The 22,345-nt window shown below is 40.4% G+C and overlaps 1 protein-coding gene across 1 annotated transcript in view; it reads left to right on the top strand.

Moving 5' to 3' along the window:
• The window catches only part of LOC120318295 (formin-like protein 3), a 64,953-nt gene that overhangs the window by 4,372 nt on the left and 38,236 nt on the right, over positions 1-22,345 (top strand). Inside the window, exons 5-7 of the mRNA XM_039365715.1 lie at positions 11,495-11,637; positions 13,694-13,774; positions 15,310-15,386. Coding sequence (XP_039221649.1) covers positions 11,495-11,637; positions 13,694-13,774; positions 15,310-15,386 — 301 coding nt within the window. The remainder of the gene's footprint in view (positions 1-11,494; positions 11,638-13,693; positions 13,775-15,309; positions 15,387-22,345) is intronic.

Raw genomic sequence — 22,345 nt, forward strand, 5'->3', positions numbered from 1 at the left:
CTGGATTTGGCATTTCTATCCACCCATTGAGCTTCCCAAGGTCCTGGGATAAGCAGGTGTTGATGTTTGATGGTGTTACAGGTATCATCACAGGATGTATGCTTTTCCAAATAAAGCTGTCTTTTGCAATTGACCAATGGTGATTTTATCAGTGCCAAAATTATTGTTGCTGTTATTATTGTTGTTGTTATTATTAACCATTCCAGGATTTGGGGAGAATCTTCTGAGTATCTAACAGATTTGCTATAATCGATAAGCTTACAATAAATTTCTTCAGTTACTTGTCCTTAGACAGTGAAAGAGTATAGCATTCAGAAAACCCTCACAGTTAATCTTATAAAAAATGCCAAGTGAACACTTCCAAATAATATCCATGATGTCATCTTGTGTTCTAAGACCTCTCTATCAGAAATTATAATCATATTATATAAATATTAATACTGGTTGGTGATTAAATGTCATTGACACTGAAGTTTTATATAGTTTTGTGTTCGGACTGTAGCTGATCATATTTCCTACCAGCAATATCCTAAACCCATCTTCCATCATTTTTTTTTCAGATATTTAACATTTTGTGAAAATAATGCATAGTCTAGCTCATTGGTATTTTTGCTTATAAATGTTTTGAATTTAGATTTTTGTGAATATTGTACAATTTGATAACTTGATCATAATTCCTTTAGTAAAGACAATTTTCTTTTTAATTCAGGGTTGAAATTTGATATGTCACAGAGGACTGCTCTGATGGTCCATTGAAATTAAGGTTTGAATCTAGTTCTAAGAAAGGTGTTGGACCATGTGGTTTGCTAACATCGGCTGAGTATAATATTTGGGCAAATCTTGCCATAACAAGGTTTTTGAACATTTGTGCATAATGAAAAATCTGTCCAGTTGTTCTTTTTTTTGTTCACATTGCAAACTATACAATTGCTTCCAACTTTATGCTCAGAGGTGTGATAGGAAAATAAGGCTGGACACATGCAGAACTTCTCTCTCTCTCTCTCTCTCTCTCTCTCTCTCTCTCTCTCTCTCTCTCTCTCTCTCTCTCTTTTTCTCTCTCTCTCCCCCCCCCCCCGTGTGTGTGTGTGTGTAAAAGAGAGAAAAATGTCCTACTGCACAAGGTGCACTTGATAAAAATAGAGGAAAATTCTAACAACATAACACAGCCCAATCAGCCATTCTTTACTAGTGTCTTCAAAATAGAGCATCCATGCATAGAGGAGACAAATGTAAAAGCTTGATGTCCAGTCCATTTTTCTCATAAAAGGTAGCAAAGATCTATATGTATTTGATACTTGCTGTCAGTTGCTGGAGTCACGTTGCAGGCTGACCAACAGTCCCGTACTTGTATAGGAAATTGCTATCTGATTAGCATTCCTAAACCAATGCCAAAAAATGATATCTTGATATGCCCAAGTTATGTCCACTTTCTATGAATGAATCCAAGTTATGTGTTTATTTTTTAAAGAGTGATTTCTGTCGGGGGGGGGTGGGGGTTAGATGCTGTTTCTGAGATCCATATCATGCACTGTCAGGCAGAAAGGTCTCAAAGAGAAGAAGACTATATGTTCCTGCAGAATGCATAGCTTATGAGTTCAGGAAAAAAGTGACAGTGCTGTGGTTAATAAACGACAGGAAGTTGGTTTAGACAGGAAACATCAAGGCTTTGTGATACTTGGAGTATGTGCCAATGAGAATAATTTTGACAATGAACTCATAGTAAAACAGGTATCTTGAAGCAAGGTCTGGTGAGAAATCCATGCTAATTGAGTTCCTATCAGAGTCAACACATCAAAGCTTCTGTCCATTGAGAGCAGACATGTCATACTTGCGATATCACGTGACGTCGCACAACGTATTGGGATGGTTTTGCCATTGCCAGCAACGGGGTGGGCATGGCTTCCGGCTGCCCGCGGGCCGGCAGTTTGACACCCCTGATTTAGAGGAAAGTTAAACACAACTGTTCCTTAAAAGTCCTCAAGCTAGAATCACAATATATTATGGTTTTAGTTGTATTGCACTGTTAGCCTCAAATTCATTTAGATAAAACAAAATTATTCAAACCCAGGCTTTAGTATCTTACTTACTAGATCAAGGATTAAGTAAATCTTGAGAGTTTTATTATATTTAGAGCCATAACCTCTCTGACTTCCTGTCCCATATCCCAGAAATGACTGAACTATTTCAGGATTAGGAAGACATCCTCTGGGTGTTGACTTGTAAGTGGCTACTATTGCATACAACAACTCCAGCCTCTCCTCTTCATTCCCTCTAAAGTAGCAATGCAAAACAATGTTGGTTGGGAACAGGAGTATTTATAAATGATTAAGACCAGATGACAAGCATGCCACAAATTGGGGGCAGCGGAGGGGAATCTTTTTCTGTCTCTCTTTTCAAAGTTTAGCCATTCATGGAAGTAGAACTGATGATTAGTAACTGGTAGTTTTACTTGAATGTTTTGGGTGTGCTTCCTGGTCATCTTCTGAAACGGATCTTCTCTCCATTTGAATACAAAAGCTCTGCATTGGTCCAAGCTGCCTCCTCTGCACCAACACGGGAAAGCACTGGTGGTTGAAAATCCAGAAGGGGCTCGGGAGCAGTTTAGGAATGCAGTATGGGTCCTTTCGCCTTCTTGTGGCAACTCCTGTCACTTCTAATTCCTCCCCCATAAGAACAAAAGTGACTTTGTTAAGACTCCATCCTCCTTACATTTCCAAGGAGTCAGACAGCCACTGAGTCAGAGACTGTGGGCTTTTAAATCTGGCAGGTAGCCTGCATTTTGAAAATGGAGCTTGCCCACTGTAAATCAATCCTGCCTGTGTGGGGGAAGGTTAACATGACACACATGGTAGTAGGAATGATAGAATGGAAGAAAGGGGTATGTATCTATGATGTAGCACAAGATTTGTCACTTTGATCATTTTAAGATGTATGAATGCATGCTGGCTGGGGAATTCTGGGAGTTTGAAGCCACAACATTTTAAAGTTGCCAAGTTTGAAAAACTCTGGTATAGAGGATTGGGTTGGCAAGTTTGTGAATCAGGCACAAAATACATGGGAATGTCTGGGTGCAGAACTGGGGAATGTGTGAATGGTTACAAAGTGTGTGCATATTTAAAAATAACAAAATGCAGAGATGGATAAATCTGTCCAGTTTCTCTCAATTTCTCATTTTTTTCCAGGTTTAAGTTTGGTTCATTCAATTTCCTTAATCAGTTTGAGAATTGTTGAAGTTTGCTCTAAGGTTCCTGTGCATTTTTATGTATATTTTCCTAATATATGCATCTTTGCAAACCATTTTCCTAATGTATAGAGTTTTACTAAGCTGTTTTCTCTAATGTATGCTATACACTGTTTTACAAGAGTATTTTTTACTATATATACATTTCCCCCTAATAACTTTGAATAAATGTAAAAAATGTGAAATTAAAAGTGCTCAGGACTAATTTCTTAAATCTATTATAACATGATGTCAAGGCTTTTCCTGTCATTTGATTTGGTTTTGTAATCTGAGACCTAATTTTACCCATCTACAATGCAGTCATTCTCCTAAGGGTGGAGACCAGAATTTTCTGCTGATGGTATTATCTGTGGGAATTCCCTCATCAGCTTTGTTCATTCAAGAACCCTAATTAGCAAATGTTGCCTAAATAGCCCAATGAATGCTGCTGCAACCATACAACAAAGTGTAGGTGTTATACTAGGGATTGGATTGAAAAGATTTATTTGGGCTTGTGGGATCTACTTTGCTTACCCTCCCCAACCCCGGAACATTCAATCCACCCACCAGATTCAGATGTAAAATAAAGAGTGGCTCTAAGTAGTTCAGAGATACCCAATAAACTTAAAAGTCCAATTTGAGCACTTGTTCAGTGAGAAGATTGTTCTCAACAATGAGCTCAAAGTCTATAAAAATCCACCCCTTTACAAAAAGCTGCCTACAGCTCTACAGTTTAACTGTGGTAATCAGGACAGCTTAATTGATACCACTGTTCTTAAATATTTGAGTGTCAAAGCTATTGCTGTCTAATGTAAATTATCTAGAAATCCTGGTTGAATTTTCTGTCCATCATGGGTTGTGGGTATGAATTGTAAGCAGGACATTGGAAAATTTGGCACTAAGACTAATTTGAAGATGGCATGGCCAGGTAAAAAGTTAATTGAACTACTAGGAGCTGTGTAGACTTTGTTCATTGCACACAAACATGGCCCCATGAGATTTTCTCTAATGTAGGCTTGAGGGATGGATTGTGAAATTTATACACATTCACTTCCACTAGAGCAGGGGTAGGCAACCTTGGCTCTTTTATGACTCAGCATGGCTGGCTCAGGAATTCTAGGAGTTGAAGTCCACGAGTCATAAAAGAGCCAAGGTTGCCTACCCCTGGGCTAAAGAATGCTTGGAAAATGTCACATGTTCTGCCATCATATTCTTAAGAGACAAATTCTATGCAGGATGAGTGAATCCCAGAATTAAAGAGATTCCAGTCTTGGAAAAAGGTGATGATTGAAGATAGTGCTGCACCTGTACAGCAGAAACACATAAAACAAATTGATATCACTCTTTGAAATATTTGTCCTCCTTTCTGCTTTCTTTTTGTACTGATGTTGCCAAGATGCTGATACCCCAGGTGTGTACAAAGCAAGTATCTAAAAATAAACACACACTTCAGAAAAATTCTACTCAAATCATTCTTGTTCTCACTCACTGTTTTTCACACTTACAACTGTTGTAGCATCCCCATAGTCATAGGATCAAAATTCAGATGCTTGGCAACTGATCTGTATTTTTGACGGTTGCATTATCCTGGGGGGGGGGTCATGTGATCCCTTTTTGCGACCTTCTGACAAGCAAATTCAATGGGGAAGCTGGATTCACTTAACAACCTTGTTACTAACTTAGTAACTGCACTGATTCACTTAACAACTGTGGCAAGAAAGGTCGTAAAATGGGGCAAAATTCACCTAACAACTGTCTTGCTTAGCAAAATAAATTTGGGCTCAATTGTGTTGTAAGTCAAGGACTGCCTGAAATGAAAATCATACTAATTGGAATCAAGTCATGTTCCAAAAAAATGCAGTCTTTCCTTGCCTGTACAAATGCTCTGATAGCATCATGCCTACTCATCTGCCTCTCTAAAGTAGAAACCAATCTAAAAGTCTCTATACAGTTTCAAACTCAGTTTTTTTGGATAGCAAGAGAGAAAACCTAAACCCAAAATATGTTTCAACTTTTAGCTTTTCACATATACAGAAGCTACTTCTTATATTTTTAGTATGAAACTCTGGAATTGTTTCAACTGCTGAGTGTATCATAGCCTGACGACCACATGGGCACAACAGTACTGCAATGAGTCATGGTTGATTTTATTTTTGGGTCTTTTTTTGTAATTTCCTGAAAGCAAATGCTTCCTTGCCTAGGAAAAATAAAAGAGGCTGCTTCTGGCACATATTGTTGGCTAAAAGCATTATGTTCTACTTTCTCTACTTATTTACTGGACAAGGCGGGAAGGAACAAATGTGGCTGAATGTGAGGGGAAATATGTTGCTTTGGGATTATTCCTGTACAGCTGTACAGTATTAAACATGCCTGAACCTCTTGTAAAATTTGTAAAACACTGGATCAGTGAGAACTTGTTATGTACAGTATGGGTAGTTCTTGACTTGCAGTCACAAATGAGCCCAAAATTTCTGTAGCTAAGTGAGACATTTGTTAAGTGAATTTTGCTCCATTTTACTATTTTTCCTGCCACGGTTGTTAAGTGAATCACTGCAGTTGTTAAATTAGTAACCCGGTTGTTAATTGAATTTGGCTTCCCCATTGACTAGGCTTGTCAGAAAGCCACAATAGGTGATCACAGGAGCACGGGACATTGCAATCGTCATAAATACGAGTCGATTGCCAGGCATCTGAACTTTGATCATATGACCGTGGGAGTACTGCAACGGTTGTAAGTGTGAAAAACAGTCATAAGTAACTGTTTTCAGTGCCATTGTAAAGTCAAACGGTCACTAAATGCACACTTTGTAAGTCAAGGACTACCTAAATATCCATGTAAAAAAGCCAATTTGGCGTAGTGGTTAAAATGCTGATCTTGGAGTGGGAAGACCTGAGTCTTAGTCCTGCATCTTCATGGAAGCCAACTGGGTAACTTTAGCCAGTCATTTTAATCCTAGGAAGGAAGTGAAGACAAACCATTTCTGGAAATGTTGCCCGGAAAGTTGCACGGACTTGTCCTTGTAGTTTGCAAGAATCAAAAGTAACTTGAAGGCTTACATGCAACTTATGCGCAGACATAGATTTAGACACTGGAAATTTCTACACTGAATGAGGCAAGGAACTGAAAAAAAATTCAACCCACCCTAATTTTAGAAACAGATTATTTTGATGTATTGTATGCCACCAGCTGGAGACCTTTGGAGGAAAACTTCTATGTCTTATTTTGAACATGAAGAAATCAGTCTTAAGTCTAGCAGCTTTAAGATCTGGAGAAAACTAGAGCCAGAAGCATTGACAGCATGCAAGCCATTTTTCATGCCTACATGAATAGTAATATCCATAACATCAGAGGCTCCTTTTTGGGATTTGACTTGTGATATGTTGTAATTTTAAAAAGGTACACATGGTTTGAGAGATGATTAGCTTCTTCTGTATGTAGTTATACTAGTTTTGTCTTACTGAGTTATAGAAGAACTAAAAGCTAATACAATCCTGAGTTGTATAAACAGAGGCATAGAATCAAGATCACGCGAAGTATTAGTACCGCTTTACAAAGCCCTAATAAAACCACACCTGAAATACTGCAGGCAATTTTGGTCACCATATCACAAAAAAGATGTTGAGAGTTTGAAAAAAATTCAGAGAAGAGCAACTAAGATGATCAAAGACCTGGAGGCTAAAACATACAAAGAATGGCTGCGGGACTTGGGCTTGGATAGTCTAAAGAAAAGAAGAAATAGGGGAGACGTGATAGCAGTATTCCACTATCTGAGGGGCTGCCATAAGGCAGAAGGGGTCAGGTTGTTCACCCGAGCACCAGAGGGAAGGATGAGAAACAATGGTTGGAAACTGATCAAGGAGAGAAGCAACCTGAAATTAAGGAGAAACTTCCTGACAGTGAGGATAATCAACCAATGGAACAGCTTACCCCCAGAATTCGTGGGCACTCCATCACTGGAGATTTTAAAGAAGAGACTAGACAATCACCTGTCTGAGATGGTGTAGGTTCTCCTGCTTGAGCAGGGGGCTGGACTAGAAGACCCCCAGGGTCCCTTCCAGCTTCTACTCTACTCTACTCTACTCTACTCTACTCTACTCTACTCTACTCTACTCTACTCTACTCTACTCTACTCTACTCTACTCTACTCTACTCTAAAAAGTACAAGAATGGAAAGAGTGCAGATATAAGAAATATCCTTCTCTTTTCAAACTACCTTCAGTTCACTTCTTACCATAATGTAAACAAACAAACCTGGATAGTAAAGACACAGGTTGGATCCATAGCAGTCCTGAGTTAATGTATAATTATTTCAGATTGTTAGAGAAAACTTTGTTTGAAGCTTTCAGGGTGGGAAGAAGTGTTTCTAGTCACAGCACAAATTAATAGACAGGTGAACCAGTGGTGTGATTCAGAATACTTTACAGTAAGACAATTTCATTTCACTTTCTCATTTTGGTTATTATTTCTTGCTAAGCCCTAAAGCAGTGGTGGCGAACCTATGGCACACATGCCAAAGGTGCCACTCAAAGCCCTTTCTGTTGGCACGTGCGCCACCGCTGCCAGCAGCAGGTCCATCAGGCCGCCCCCACTGCCTGGAGCAGGAGCCCCATCCAGCACAAAGGAGGCGAAGCGGCCGACTAGCAAGCTTGAGTAGAGGTGGTAGAGCAGAGGTCACCAACCATTGACGATTGGTGGACTGGAAGAAAAGGGAGGGGGAAGCATTTTACATGCGTGCATGTGCGCATGGGGCTGCGAGCACACACGTGCTGCAAATGGGGTGGGGCTAATGCCTGCGTGATACCCACTAGCCCTGCCCCATTCTTACATGGTGCAGCGCCTTGTATCTGCACCCCGTGGCGTGGCAGCGGCCATTTTTGTGCCTTGCAGCGCGGTGGCCCATTTTTTTTACCACCAGTTTTTGCGTGTCAGAGAAGGCACTCAGAGGTGCCTCCCTACCCCCCCCCCCCAGGGCACCACAATGCTGATGTGGTCCTGGCACTTTGCGATAAATAAGTGGGTTTGGGGTTGTGGTTTGGGCACTCGGTCTCTAAAAGATTCGCCATCACTGCCCTAAAGCTATCATATCTATTCTATTCACTGAGATCAGAGATGAATATGGAAAAGTAGAGTAGAATTTGATGGTTCTCCTGATAATTCCATTTTTCTTGTTGTATCAGAACCTTGAAGATTTTTTCCTGTTTGTGTCAAATTGTAATTCTTGTTCTTTGTTGTTTCATCAATTTGATCATACTAATTTGTAGTCTGCTGTCTGATTTATTTGTGCCTTTGTTGTTATTTCCTGGGTGTTTTTTAATTGTAAATTTAGGTTGGAAATATGCTTATTTAAATCATCAAAGTTGTTTCGGATTTCCTTGTGGTTTGAGCCTATTGTCATTTGTATTTGTCCTAACATTACATATATTTCCTCTTGGAAAGTATTTATCTTGCCTTGAAGTATTGCTTCTGGAGGCCCTTGATTTTCCAGGCTATGTCCTTCAGGAGAAAATACTGAATGTGGCATCCTGTCATTTTTTGATACGTATGTGATATCCATGGTGTCTCCTTCCTTCAAATAGTCTTTCATCAATGTTTTAATTCACAAGTCAATTTATCAATCAGTCCAAATTGCAGCTCAGTATGTTAAGCCACTTTAAATCCTTCCTATAGATTCTCCGCTAAAAGATTAGCCAAAAAGCCAAGGGTTTTTTTTCCATAAACAGTTCTTAGATTTAAGCAACAGTCCAGGTGTTTTTTTCCCCCCTTTCAAACACTTTTTAATCTTATATCTGGCTTTTCCTTTGTTCCCAGCTGTCTTCAAGATTATTTGCAATTCAAAGGAACAACTTTTTCTTTGTTTCTAGGCATTCTGCCAATTGCTGAGTCCTTATTGTTAGTGTTCTATTCTCTGAGTCTCCACTAGATCAGGGCTTTTCAACCAATGGTACGGGTACCATCTGTGGTACATTGGTACCTGGCAGGTGGTACGCGATCATCCTACAAAAGTGGTAGCGGGGGAGGGGAATGAGCTAAACCGGTGGCAACACTGCACAAGCCTGAGCGAGAGATGGCTGGAGCTGCACGGCTGTCAGGGCTCAGTGGAAGTACCAGGATCAGCGCCAGGCTCCAGCTGGAGCTCAGCGCTGATCCTGGCGCTTCTGCTGAGCCCAGAAGAAGCGCCGATCAACTGGAATGTTGCAGCATCTCCAGGGTCTTGTGAAGCTTGGCAACTGATTCATATTTATGACGGTCACAGTGTCCCAGGGTCATGTGAAATGACCAAAACCTGCTGCAACCACCCAGCAGACAGGGGAAATAAAAACCAAACACTCCCCCACCCCACCCCCGCTGCCAATCCTCAACAGAAATGCTCACAACAATGAAAACCTCAGGCAGGAGGAAGAGCGCCGCCAGGTTGGCAGATAGGTGTCTTGCTTGGCTGTGGCTTGGGGGACACTTTTTTCAGTACCATTGTAACTTCGAATAGTCACTAAGCGAACTGTTTGTAAGTCGAGGACTACCTGTACTTCATCACTTTTTCCCTTTTTTTTTTTTTTGGTCATCAAGTTTTTGACATATTGCTAGGTGACTGGTGGTACTCGGATATTGCCATATCCTAAAAGTGGTAAAATGGGTGAAAAGGTTGAAAAGCCCTGCACTAGATGTCAGCAGTTATTTCTTTTTTCAGTTTTTCTTTCAATCAAAAAGTTATTTTTCTTGTATATTTTTATAATTCCATCAAAAATTTTAGGGTATAATCTTGACAGTTTTTTAGTTCCTAAATTTGTCTGGACTGAAGTATTTTAAATCAAATTTTAATATATCTCTTCCCTCCTTTAATATTAATTTGCCGCTTCTATCTGTAAGGGAATGGGGATATAGTCCGCTCCCTTCACTTCTGGAGGTTTTCTTGCTTTGGGGATCTTTTCAAGGATTTGGATAATAGATAGAAGAAAGAAGATCAGTACTCTCACCAATTCCAAGCACGCTGTTTACCGATGTTTAGGTTCGTGCTCTGGAACTTCAGCTGCAAGCAGCTTGAGCTAGATGCTGATCTCACGCTAGCCTTTCTCCTGTCGGGTTCGGAGGGCTTTTCCCGGATCAAACGAAGCGATTGCCATCGCTTTGTGATCAATGGGGCACTCCTCCTTCACGGTCACCTCTTTGGGGCAACTTCGGACCCATCTAGGGTCCCCCAAGCAGGAAGAAACTAGCTTTGGGGCGCAGAGGCTCGCTCTCGCGCAGCCATGCGCTGCGGGCGCAAAACTGGAACCACAATTGAAATGTTTGAGGTACAGTCCAATATGCAGTCACCTGCGACATTCCGCAAAACTCTGTGTGTTTGGCTTCCAAATTGAGATGCTCAGGATGGTACCATAAAAGTTGTAGCTTATAACAAAAAGCTTGCACAAAGACTCTGAAGGCTATTAGCTTCAGTGTCCTGGATGCTCTGTGGTTTTTGTTTAAATTCTGGACTCTCAACAAACCAGTACGTTCTTCTGCAGTCCAGTCAAGACAGGTCTTGAAAGTTTGCCAGCCCATATGCTTCTAGTACCTTCTCTTAAACATCACCATCTTACGGGATCTGCCTGTTTCAGTGGCAGCCCTTGCTCTATGGAATGCCTTTCCCCTTGCAGTTTGGCAGGCCTCTGTCCTCTTAGCCTTCTAAAAAATACTTAAAACCAGACTCCCCCCCCCCCCCCCAAGTACTGGGATAAGGTGAAGTGGATGAGAGGATTTAATGAGGAATGCATGTGGAAGCTTAATTTTGGTGCCAGATTTTTAATGTTGTTGGTTTTAATATATATTATTTTGTTTTATTATATATGTTGCTTTAATTGTTTCCTGAGAGCCATCCAGAGTTTGATACAAGATGGGCAGCTATATAAATGGCTTGAATTAATTAATTAATGATTTATTTATTTATTTTAACAAAGAGAGAGTCTGCCAAGAGAGAGCCAGCTTGGTCTAGTGGTTGGGGCACCAGGCTGGAGGGCAGGAGGGGGTGAGTTCAAGTCACGCCTTAACTATGAAAGCCAGCTGGGTGACTTTGGGCCAGTCATTGACTCTCAACCCAACCCACCTCCCAGGTTATTGTTTGAGGACAGTGTGTTGGATATGTTTGCCACCTTGAGTTATTCTTAAAAATAAAAAAGATGGGATACAAATAATAATAAAATAATAAAATAAACTCTGCCCTCTGTCCAGCAGCCCATTGCAGAATATAAACCATTCATACTTTCTACCACACACCCAGTCCTGAAGATGGATTGCAGGATGCAGAAGGCAGTCTGGTGTGCCTCCCCACAACCTGTCGCTCTACTTCTTTCCACAGAGCTCCATGAATCTCCCTCCTGACAAGGCCCGTCTTCTGAGGCAATATGACAATGAGAAGAAATGGGACCTAATTTGTGACCAGGTAAGAGAACTGGAGGAGCTAAGATAGGGAGGGGGGGAAGGGAGAGAGAGAGAGAGAGAGAGAGAGAGAGAGAGAGAGAGAGAGAGAGAGAGAGAGAGAGAGAGAGAGAGAGAGAGAGAGAGAGACTTTGCCAACATGAAAGAGACATAACATGTCAGGGCATATCAGCTTATAACTCAGGCAAGAGGACTATTGCCAGAAACAACATGTGGTCCCCTTGATCTAAGGCAGGGGTGTCAAACTGGTGGTTCATGGGCCGGATGCGTCATGGGCAGGTCATGCCCACTCCGGCTCTGCAAAGGCAAAAAAAAAGCTGTGATACGTCATGATACATCACGTGACGCGATCAAATTTGACACCTGTGATCTAAGGGCTTTGATTTCCTTTAAAAGAGCAGGCAACATCTCCCTATCTGAAGGCTCTTTTGATACATGGCTGCTGAAATCAAGGGGTCCCTGTTATCCCTGTAAATAATGGGAAATTTCTACATTTGATCTAGGTAAAGCTCTGTTACAAACTGAAGGAAAAAAAATGCTCCAGTGCTTTTTATTTTCTGGACAATTTTGGTCAGTTTGATGTTCTTAGAGTGGTGTTTTTCAAAGTGTGGTCTGAGGATCCTGGGGAGTCCTCCAAGACCTTCTCAAGGCCCTTCAAAATCAAAATTATTTGCCAGTTTATGTTGAGAAATGATTTATTTAATAGTAAAGTCCCATCAAACGATTGTGAGAAATATAGTGGCAGCAATTGTATCAATTTTAATGTTTAATTTTGTAAACATCAATAAATCTACAAGAAGTTAAAAGGTATAATCTTTAAAACTGGGAAGGGGCCCCAGAAAAAAAGTTTAATAAACACTAATATAGAGAACAACACTTAAAAGATGCAAGAGAGATCTGACTTTTTCATGGAGCATCCCTAAAATATCACTTGAGCCCAGATAGGCTTCACTGCTAAGACTTCCCTTATTTCCCTAAAAAAAAAAAAACAACTCCAAACCAAACAAAAAACCTACAAGGAGTTATCTTAGTATGGTCTTGGCCCCAACTGCCAAATAAGCAGGAAGGTGCCAATATAGAACATGGCTAACCAGAGAGCCTTTTGCTGAAAGCTGCGTCAAATCTGGAGTAATTCAGGATGTAAATGTAAAACTATTGCAACTCATCCATCAGTGTTGCTCTCATAGTTTGGCCAAGAAAAGTGATATGTGCTTCAGCCCAGAAACTTTTCGCAAGAGCAGTACAGAGGCTCAGAGTCCCTGAGATAATTCTTGGGTTATTTTAAAGGAAAATTGCTTTTCATGAGATGAACTATCAGGAGAAACCATCTGGAGAGGAAAACAAATCCTGTAAAGAACTGTTACATCTAAACATATGCATGCTATGGACACTACGTAGAATTAGAGGAGGTTGCTGGATCAGCCTGATACTGTATTTGATCAAAGTGAAATGTAGGACATTAATACAGTCACCAATATCATATCCAAAGGCCTTTGATCTTGAAGAAGTAACCGTAACTTAAATCCCAAACTCTATGAATTTATTTGAAACAATGTTCATGGATTCAAAACATTATTTTTGCAAGTCTGTGAGTATGTAAGAACTTGGATAAGAAAATGGTTTTCAGTTTGATTATTTACAACCTGATCCTATATTCCTGCGCACTTAGAAGTAAAATTCTTCAACAGAGTAATTGTGCCTAGTCTTAACAATCTTGAAGTTATAGGGACAGACTTTTCTAACATATGAGCACAAGAAAAAGAGCAGAAACTATCTGGGTGAAGCATAAAATGAAAATAGCCTTCCTTTCAAGTTTATTAGGGAAGCAGACATAAAGAAGCATCTGCTATTTGGATTAGTAGGTACCTAAGTTGAGTCCCTGGCTGGCATGATTTCAGTGCAAGTGAGGGCTTTATATGCTGAGGGGGAGTTCTTGAATTAATAAATCCATAATGCAGCATTCCAGAATGTTGGCTTTCAAAGACTTCTTGCATACACAGTAATTCCCTCCATCTCTTCCCTCCCCCCCCCATTTCTTTTCTCTACCCAACATGGAACAGGAAAGGTTTCAAGTGAAGAATCCACCCCATACATATATACAGAAATTGAAGAGCTTCCTCGATCCAGGTGTTACCCGAAAGGTAAGTCTTAAAAGACTTCTTTAAAATGGTTTCCAATATTAGGAGAACGGTGACCAAAGAAAACAGCTTCCCCCCCTCCTCTCCCCCACACTTTATAGTATACCAAAGCATTAGCTATGCATTGGTCCAAGCAGAATATTATTTGCTATTAAATTAAAACTAATAAAATACATGTGGTCCTCAACTTACAACCATTTGTTTAGTGACTAGTTACAGTCCACTGAAAAAACAGTGACCTGTCTATGCACTTACGACTATTCCAGCATCTTCACGGTCAGATGATCAATTCTGACACTTGGCCACTGGCATATACTTACAACAATTGTAGCATCTCAGGTCATGTGATCACTTTTGTGATCTTTCTAGCCAACTTCCAGTTAGCTAAGCGAATGGAGAAAACTGGATTAGCTTACCCGACCACCTGATTCATTTAACAACTGCAGTGATTCATTTAACAGCTGTCACAAAAAAGGTCCGTAAGGTCCTGCCTCAGCTGTTTACTCAGGAAAGCATGACTCTTGCAACAAGCATTATTTCAAAAGAATCTTTTACTGAGAGAAAGTGATTGCAGAGAAGCCAGGCAGAATCTGAAGTTCCCACATGAATCATTAACCTAATTTCCATTGTTCAAACCCCACCCCAAAGCCCGAGTCCATCAGGAGCCAATCTGCTGGCTTAAAGTTATTATGGGGACCCCAAGATGAGAAGGTGATAACAAGTTGTCTTCTTGGTGCTGTGATCTTGGTAACAGGCTGAATCCAGCTGGAAAGGAGTCCATCCAGATGATCCTGATGGCCCATTCCCCCCTTCCTATTTCTCATACCAATACATCAGAGCGAAAGCAACAAATTCTTGAAACCCCAAATAACTGCCCCCATCCTTTTGGAATGGCAGCGTTCCGACAGGGACCTGACCTGACAAGGCCATAAAATCAGGGGTGACTTCATTTAGCAATGGAAATTCTGGTCCCAGTTGTTGTTGTAAGTTAAGGACTACCTGTATAAGGGATAAGTCATGGGAGTGGAAGCTACCACAATTGTAATTGTGAAAAATAAATATACCCTACAATCCACAAGTTGTGGTGACTTATCTACTAACTCAATGGGCAGACAGCAATTTGGCAGTGCTGAACACGCAAACGGGACTCTTCTACACACAATAGACTCTTCATACCACTCAAAACCACCTCTGGACCTCTGCAGTGCAGGCCTTGCTTAAGAGGAGAGCTGTTTTTTTCCTACTCAACAAAAAAAAAGAAATACAGTTATCATTGAATCAAGCCCAAATCCTTCTGACATGGAAATACCCATCTTATTGAAGATTAGATAATCCTCCGTTACAAAATCTTTAATAAATGGTAAAATTATTATTCTTTTAAACAATAAAGGTAGTAGAGGGATATGAAGAGTGATAGAAAAGGAAATGCCAGCATATTTAAACTGATGGTCCATCCTGCCTCTGCAGTTGTGGTTCTTTTGTGTAAAAAATTGATTGTGCTGTATACTACTAGAGCAAGGAGTTATTTGTGCTTACAGAAGTTCCGTCGGAGGGTGCAGGAATCCACCAAAGTGCTGAGGGAGCTGGAGATCTCTTTAAGGACCAATCACATTGGGTAAGTTATTGTTAACTTTTGAACAAGTGTATCATGTATCATTTTGAAGTCTGAGAAAGTACTATTTGAACAGGCATTATATTTGATGCTGTGTGTTATCTCACAGGGATGGGGTGTTTTCTCTCTGGCTGCTGGATTGTATGAATTCATGCTATGATCCATACAGTTTTTTATATATTCAGGCTAGCCTTTAAACCAATACAGAATAGCAGTAAATGATTGATCCTTAGTAGTCAAGCCAAAACTATAATGCAGAGATCTGTCCAGGGATCATATGATTGTAGGGTTTGCACAATGTATTAGATCAGACTATATAGATCAGTAGTGGCGAACCTATGGCACGCTTGCCAGAGGTGGCACTCAGAGCCCTCTCTGTGGTCACCCACGCCGTCGTCCCAGACAGAGGGACATGGGCCTGGGCTGCTCCCCTCCCCCTCTCCACACATCCAGAGTCCGGGAACAGCTGCAAGAGCTGGGCGGGGAGAAGGGAACCTATAAAAGGAGCACTCTTGGCAGAAGAGTGAGTGAGCGGCCTTTGGAAGCGACGGTGGGCAACAAGCGAGCGAGCACATGGCCTTTGGAAGTGACCAGTGGTGGGTTTCAAATAATTTAACAACTGGTTCACCCAGTCGCCCCATCCACCAGAGACTTCCTGGAACTCCCCCAACCCTGCCTGGCCCCCACCATGAGCAGCATCAAGGTGGCCACACTGACACCCACCCAGTCTGCCTTGACCACCGCAGCCATGCCCACCCAGTGGGCTACACCCACCCGGCCCCTGGAGATAAATAAGTGAGTTTTGGTTGCAGTTTGGGCATTCGGTCTCTAAAAGGTTCACCACCACTGATATAGATTATGGGCCAGTATTTCTGAGAAATATATTGTGTGAATTAAGCCTTCACATTAAATTCTAAAAAGGATGTGAACACAACAGTTGTGTTTTGTTAATTTCAGTTTAGGGTTTAGCATGTTGTGGGTACCCGACCTGGAGATGATTTGTCAAAAGGAAGAAAATTGATCTGGGTCTTTTCTGATTTGAACTCTTTCTATGCAGCCCTTCTAGTCTGACAAGAAGTTGGATTTAAGATAGGAGCCATTCTCCATTCAAGGGTGGTATTTTGTACAAGGAAACATTTAATCCCCTGCCTTTCTTACTCCCTAAATTTCACGTCTAGATTGCTACACCCTAGCAAAAAGATTCCTATCATATCTAAAAAGTTTGCAAGCCTGCTATGGAGAATTGAGAAATGTGTTCCTGTCTCCCACCTGTCCTGGTTCCAGCTGGAAGGGAAACACCAACAAGAGCAGGAAGCTGAACTGTTCCTGTTCTTGGCTTCTGAGCCTGGTTGGGTAGGAATTCCTCAGGTCAGTTGGAACTGATACCAAGGGTGATGCTTAGTCAGCAGTATCCTTTGGTGAGGTCTGAACAAACAATAACACAAGGTATGAGATTCAGGAATCTGCAAAGGATGAAAAAAGACCAAATGTTAGAAGTGTGGGGCAGAATCAAATATTTTATATAAGGTAGAATGAGGTACATGTATGAATTTCTGAAGAGAATCATAGTGCACAATGTGTCAGAAAATAAAGCATTCAGGCTTCCTCATCCAGAATTCTTCACTAAGGCAAGACTCAACTGTTCTACAGAGCACAGAGTTCAGAGTTAAGGACATTCCCCACCCCATCCCATCAGCTGAATTACAGTAGGCAGTGAATTGTGGATGCAAAGGACTACATTCTGGAAATCCAAGGTACCGGTATTCAGCTGAACAATCCAAACAAGATAGTTAACCAGGTCAAATGAAGTTTTTATTAATTTATTTTTATATAGAGAGAACACGGGTCTTCAAACTTAGAATTCTGGGAGTTAAAGTCCATAAGTCATAAAAGGGCCAAGTTTGAAGACCCCTGTGCTAGAACTATTTATCGTGGATAAGAAAGCTAGGTGTGCTATTATTTATCAGAGTGCTTTTTTCTCCCAGTCACCTGGAAGAACAGCACAGTTTTCTCCCCCAAAGCACCAGAATGTTATTCATAAATAATTTTCTGGCACCACATGATATTCTCTTCCTTCTGCTAATCATAGCACTGGTCAAGATGAAAGACTGTGTGGCCACTGCTGAAAATGTAAAGCAGTTTTTTTAAAGAGGTTAGCAGGCCATGTTGAAGCAAGCAGTCTGTCCTCTATTTTCATAGTAGATATGAATTATTTCAGCAATTCGGGAAGATACGTTAACTTTCAGTTGTTATTATTATTAGCAATAACTCAGGTTCTATTATGATGATAACTAATTGTTTTTGCTATGTGATGTGAAAAATGGCAAAATATTGCATAATTATTTATTGGAACAATATTTCATGCTCTGGATCCTATTCAAGAGTGAGAAAAAAATTATATATGCAGATTTTACTGAAAATCAATACATGTAAATCTTTTCTGCTTCATAATAGTGAGTCATGGAAGCTATTTATAATGAGAAGACATGAATAACTGGGCCAGCATCTCTTCTGCAAGACAAAACTCAGAAAATTATGTTGGCTGAGCAGAACAACAGTCAATAACGTTCAGTTTTTATACTGGATACTTCCTTCCCATCTACCAGTTGCTTCCTTTATAATGCAGAATGCAGGAGGAATTACTCAGTGCCTTCCTTTCCATCTCTAATTTTCTGCTTTTATGCACATAAGAGGGTTAAGGCTGGAATATCCAAAGGTCATTCCCTTGGGATTGTCCATGCTAGTTACCCTCAGTGCAGTTTCTAGTGCTTTTGAAAGTTCCATGCCTTTTGATCGATACAAGTGAATGTATTGCTTCAGATAGGAAGGGGGGGCAGAAAAGATTACAGTATTGGCAGTTCTCTCCCTTCCATCCTGGACATAGCATATAAGTGTTGCTTGAGCAGGGTCCTCAAGATTGTCTGGGACACTACACATCCTCTTCATGTATTCAAAATGGACAGCGTTTAATATTTATATGTAAGGGTGTAGGTTTATACATATGTTGTATATATCATGTTTAAATATGTGTTACGCATGTGTACACTTGGAGAGCAAGCAACTAAATTTCATTTTTAATGTGTGCCAATATGCCCACAGTAAAAAATGACAATAATGGTTACTTATCTATCTATAGATAATAGAATTTTTTTGCCTTTCTTTCTTTTCCTTGCTTTTGTCTGGTACCTATTTTGATGTTTGCGGATGTTTTTATACGTTCATATAATCTGCTAGTTGAGCTGAGTGATAGGTGAACTTGCTGTCATCTGGATAAAGGAAGTGACTGGATGCAAACTAAACTGCAAATTACCCATAATCATTTTCCAACATTTTGTGGTCTTAGTCTACAAAAATAGAATTGAATGTGTGTGTAGATGAAAACCTGGTTTCATTGCAGCGGTGAGGTTGTCAGTGAGGTTTACCAATGTACGACAAACGTATGCCATCGTGATATTGTTGACTACAATTTCCATCGTTCCCAGCTGTTATTTTTGACCATTCCCAATGATTATCAAAAGCATATTTTTGCAATAGGCAATTAGTCACAGAATTCGACATTTCTGGGAATGGAATCAGGGATAATTTGGAACAACTATGATAAGAAAAAAGGAACAACCATGATAAGAATATAACTTGGAGTGTGTCCCTGACTTGGACACAGCAGAATCTTTGGCACAGAAAAACTTTAGAAGGCTATGATTCACAGGGGGGATAGGGTTGGGTATATGGGGGAACAGGCTCTCATTCTCTGGGGGAGAAGGAAGCACACAAGGACATAAAGCAATCCCTGCTCATGTATGCAATCTTGGAGGGTAACCTGCTTCTTGCAAACAATCTTCAACTGCTACAAATAATCCACATGTCCTTGATAAAATTTCCTCTATCTTTCTAAAGCTTATTTTTGCTTTCTTGTAAACAACAGTCTATTCAAATAAAAAAAATCATTTTTTGTAACAGAGTTGTCAAAGTCTGGAATATCTTACCCAATTCAGTTCTCTCAGCTCCTAACTTTGACAGTTTTAATTCTAACTTAACTTCTGTGGACCTCATCCCATATTTAAGAAGTTCCTAAGGGGGTGTGTCTAAGTGCACTAACATGCCTATTGTCCCTATCACATTTTAGTTGTTTCATTTTGTTCGTTAGAATTTGTAATTTTTGTTTGGTGAATAAACAAACAAACAATAAACAATATAAATACCAAACAAACAAACAAACAAATTCGGAGAAGAATGGACATCCCATAATGTAACCCAGCAGGGATCTGCCCCAAATTTCTCAAGCCTTCCTTCCTTCCTTCCTTCCTTCCTTCCTTCCTTCCTTCCTTCCTTCCTTCCTTCCTTCCTTCCTTCCTTCCTTCCTTCCTTCCTCCCTCCCTCCCTCCCTCCCTCCCTCCCTCTTGGGCCACTTGTTTGAACCCCTGTTTCCCTGTTTCTTAACACAGCTGGGGCTGAACTGTTGGTGTTAGTGATATTCCTGGTTGGAAGCAGTCTGTGAGACTTTCCTAAGCCCAGTGATTGTTTGCATCATGTACACAAATGAATATCAGTGCATGCAGGTGCTCACTCACATCTATGCCTTGTCTCTCATTTGCTCTTGAGGATTTATTCCTTCCAATGAAGGCATAAAATGACTGTCAGAGGCATAGTGAATCTAATCTAGTATTTGCTGTAATTGACAATGGCTCTCCAGGTCAGAGATTGAGAAATGTTTTGTGTAACTCCTTGGAACACCTATATACAAAACATGTGCTTTGCCAATCAGCTGTAGTTAATCAGGCACAGCAGCAGATGCATTTGTAAAGAAACATCTATGTAAGCACACACTAAAAAAAAATTGTGCAGCTTCCTCTTCTGCAAGGAACTCACACACTCGCTCATAATTCCTCTTCCTTACCTGCCTACAGGATGGGATTTGCCTTAGAGAGCCTTTGCTCCTTCCTCCACATCCTTTAGCCTTCAGCAGATGCATTGAAGACTCTAAATTAGTAGTGCAGCCACTGAAATCAGGCAGGAAACACACTGGGGTTGGAGGCTGAAGTTCAGACAAGCAGGAAATGGGCGGGTGTAGAGGGAGAGAGAGGGAAAGGGAGACCATATGTACCATTTCAGGGTCCAGATGATTAATGGTCAAAATTGCAGTCAGCCAAAGCTGCTTCAGGAAATAACAGCACATATTGAAACCACTAGCTGCAGGCATTCTCTCTCTTATGATGTACAGTACTTGTTCCTGGGTTGGCACATCTCCACGTACAAAGTCATACACATTCACAGCTTCATTTGGTATTACCCGACATGTACAGTTTGATTCTTTGCCTACAGATTTGTCCCATTTGTTTCCTGTGCTATTTTCCCTCCTTGCATCAAAGACTACAGGAGGGTGAGGGATCTCCAGCAGATGTCTTAGAACCTAAGCAAACACTCCCTTCCCTGCTGTTGAAAGATAAAGCTGTACCAGTTACAGTATTTTGTTTACAACGACTAGGGGCCACCACTATCTCCCTGAACTGACATTGGGTGGGCCATAGTTGCTGATTTCCTTCTAAATTCATCATGTTCTTCTGTCTTCTCTGAACCCTGTCCAGTTTATATACATTGCTCCAAAACACCAGACTGGACATCGTTCTAAAAATAAGCTGAGTTTGATTGGAGTTATTTGAGAAAGAGAAGTGTTGATGTCTGATGTCTAGGCTGGTGTCTCTGAAAGCTGGAGATAGCCATTCACTTGTTCAGGGAGATTGTGGTAGCTCCTCGTTGCTGTAAACAAAATACAAAATTCAAGAATTTCCCATTGGGAAGGGACATCTCATTGGAGCATATTTGCTTTCCATACACAATTTGAATTATAATTCCATGAATCTTCATTGAATAGGCTGCCCTCCCAGACTGTGGAGGGCACAGGATGTGGGTTTTCAAGTATCTAAATTAGAGGTTCCTAAACATTTTGCCATCATACCTCCCTTTAGTGTAATATTAATATATGTATCTCCCCTAAAAATTTAAATACCCAAATGAACAATGAAAACAACATAATGAAATATTGGAAGATGTGGGTTTATTACAACAAAGCAAAACTAAAAGGTTCTTCATCCCTCCCTTGAACTCATCCTGTACCACTTTCCCGAAGGCGATATACCTCACAGTTTGAGAAATCCTGCTCAAAGTACTAATTCAGTATTTTGCAGGAGACAATGAGTTTGATTTTTGTGCAAGATTATATATACCCGCTGAATCTGTCTAATTTATATAACTAATTAATATCTTGTCTTTTTAGGCAAAATCTATCCCTGAGATCTTAACGTAAAACAAGGTTAGGTACAATCAAGTATATAAGTGTTTATAAAAATAGCAGAAACAGAAGAACCAGCAAAAAGGAGGAGGAAGATAAGATTAATATTAGCCAAAACATTACAATTTTCAATGTGTACATAAACTCAGGCTATAACAACTCATTCCTGAGAGTTGCAATCACCTGAATTGTCACAATCAAATAGATGAAATGGTAGTGTGACCCTATGTACCTAAAAACACTGAGAAGAATGAAAGAGGAGAAAATTATATTGGATAGTAAGCAGCATTCAAGGAAATAAAAGACATGGATGTGGCTCGTGTCCATTGAAGGATTCCAAGTTAATATCTAGTTACATCCATGTCTTTTATTTCCTTGAATGCTGCTTGCTACCCAGTATAATTTTCTCCTCTTTCCTTCTTCTCAGGGTTTTTAGGTTCATAGGCTCTATGCTTAAATGTCAAGTAGGCCATCGTTGCATTTTTTTTTTAGTTCATCTGTAGGTTGCCCAGAGTGATCCAGGAGTCAGTTGGCTTCAAAATTGGATGGGTAAACAAATGAACATCTTTCTTTAAACACTATTTGAATGCATAAAGAGGCAATCCTCCATCAGCTGGAAATTGTTGCCTCATCTGGAGGACATCAGGTTGGGACCAGCTGGTTGGAAGGATGGACC

Source organism: Crotalus tigris, unplaced genomic scaffold, assembly GCF_016545835.1.
Source record: "Crotalus tigris isolate CLP2741 ecotype Arizona unplaced genomic scaffold, ASM1654583v1 scf7180000020168.100008, whole genome shotgun sequence".
In the NCBI taxonomy this organism is placed as follows: Eukaryota; Metazoa; Chordata; class Lepidosauria; order Squamata; family Viperidae; genus Crotalus; species Crotalus tigris.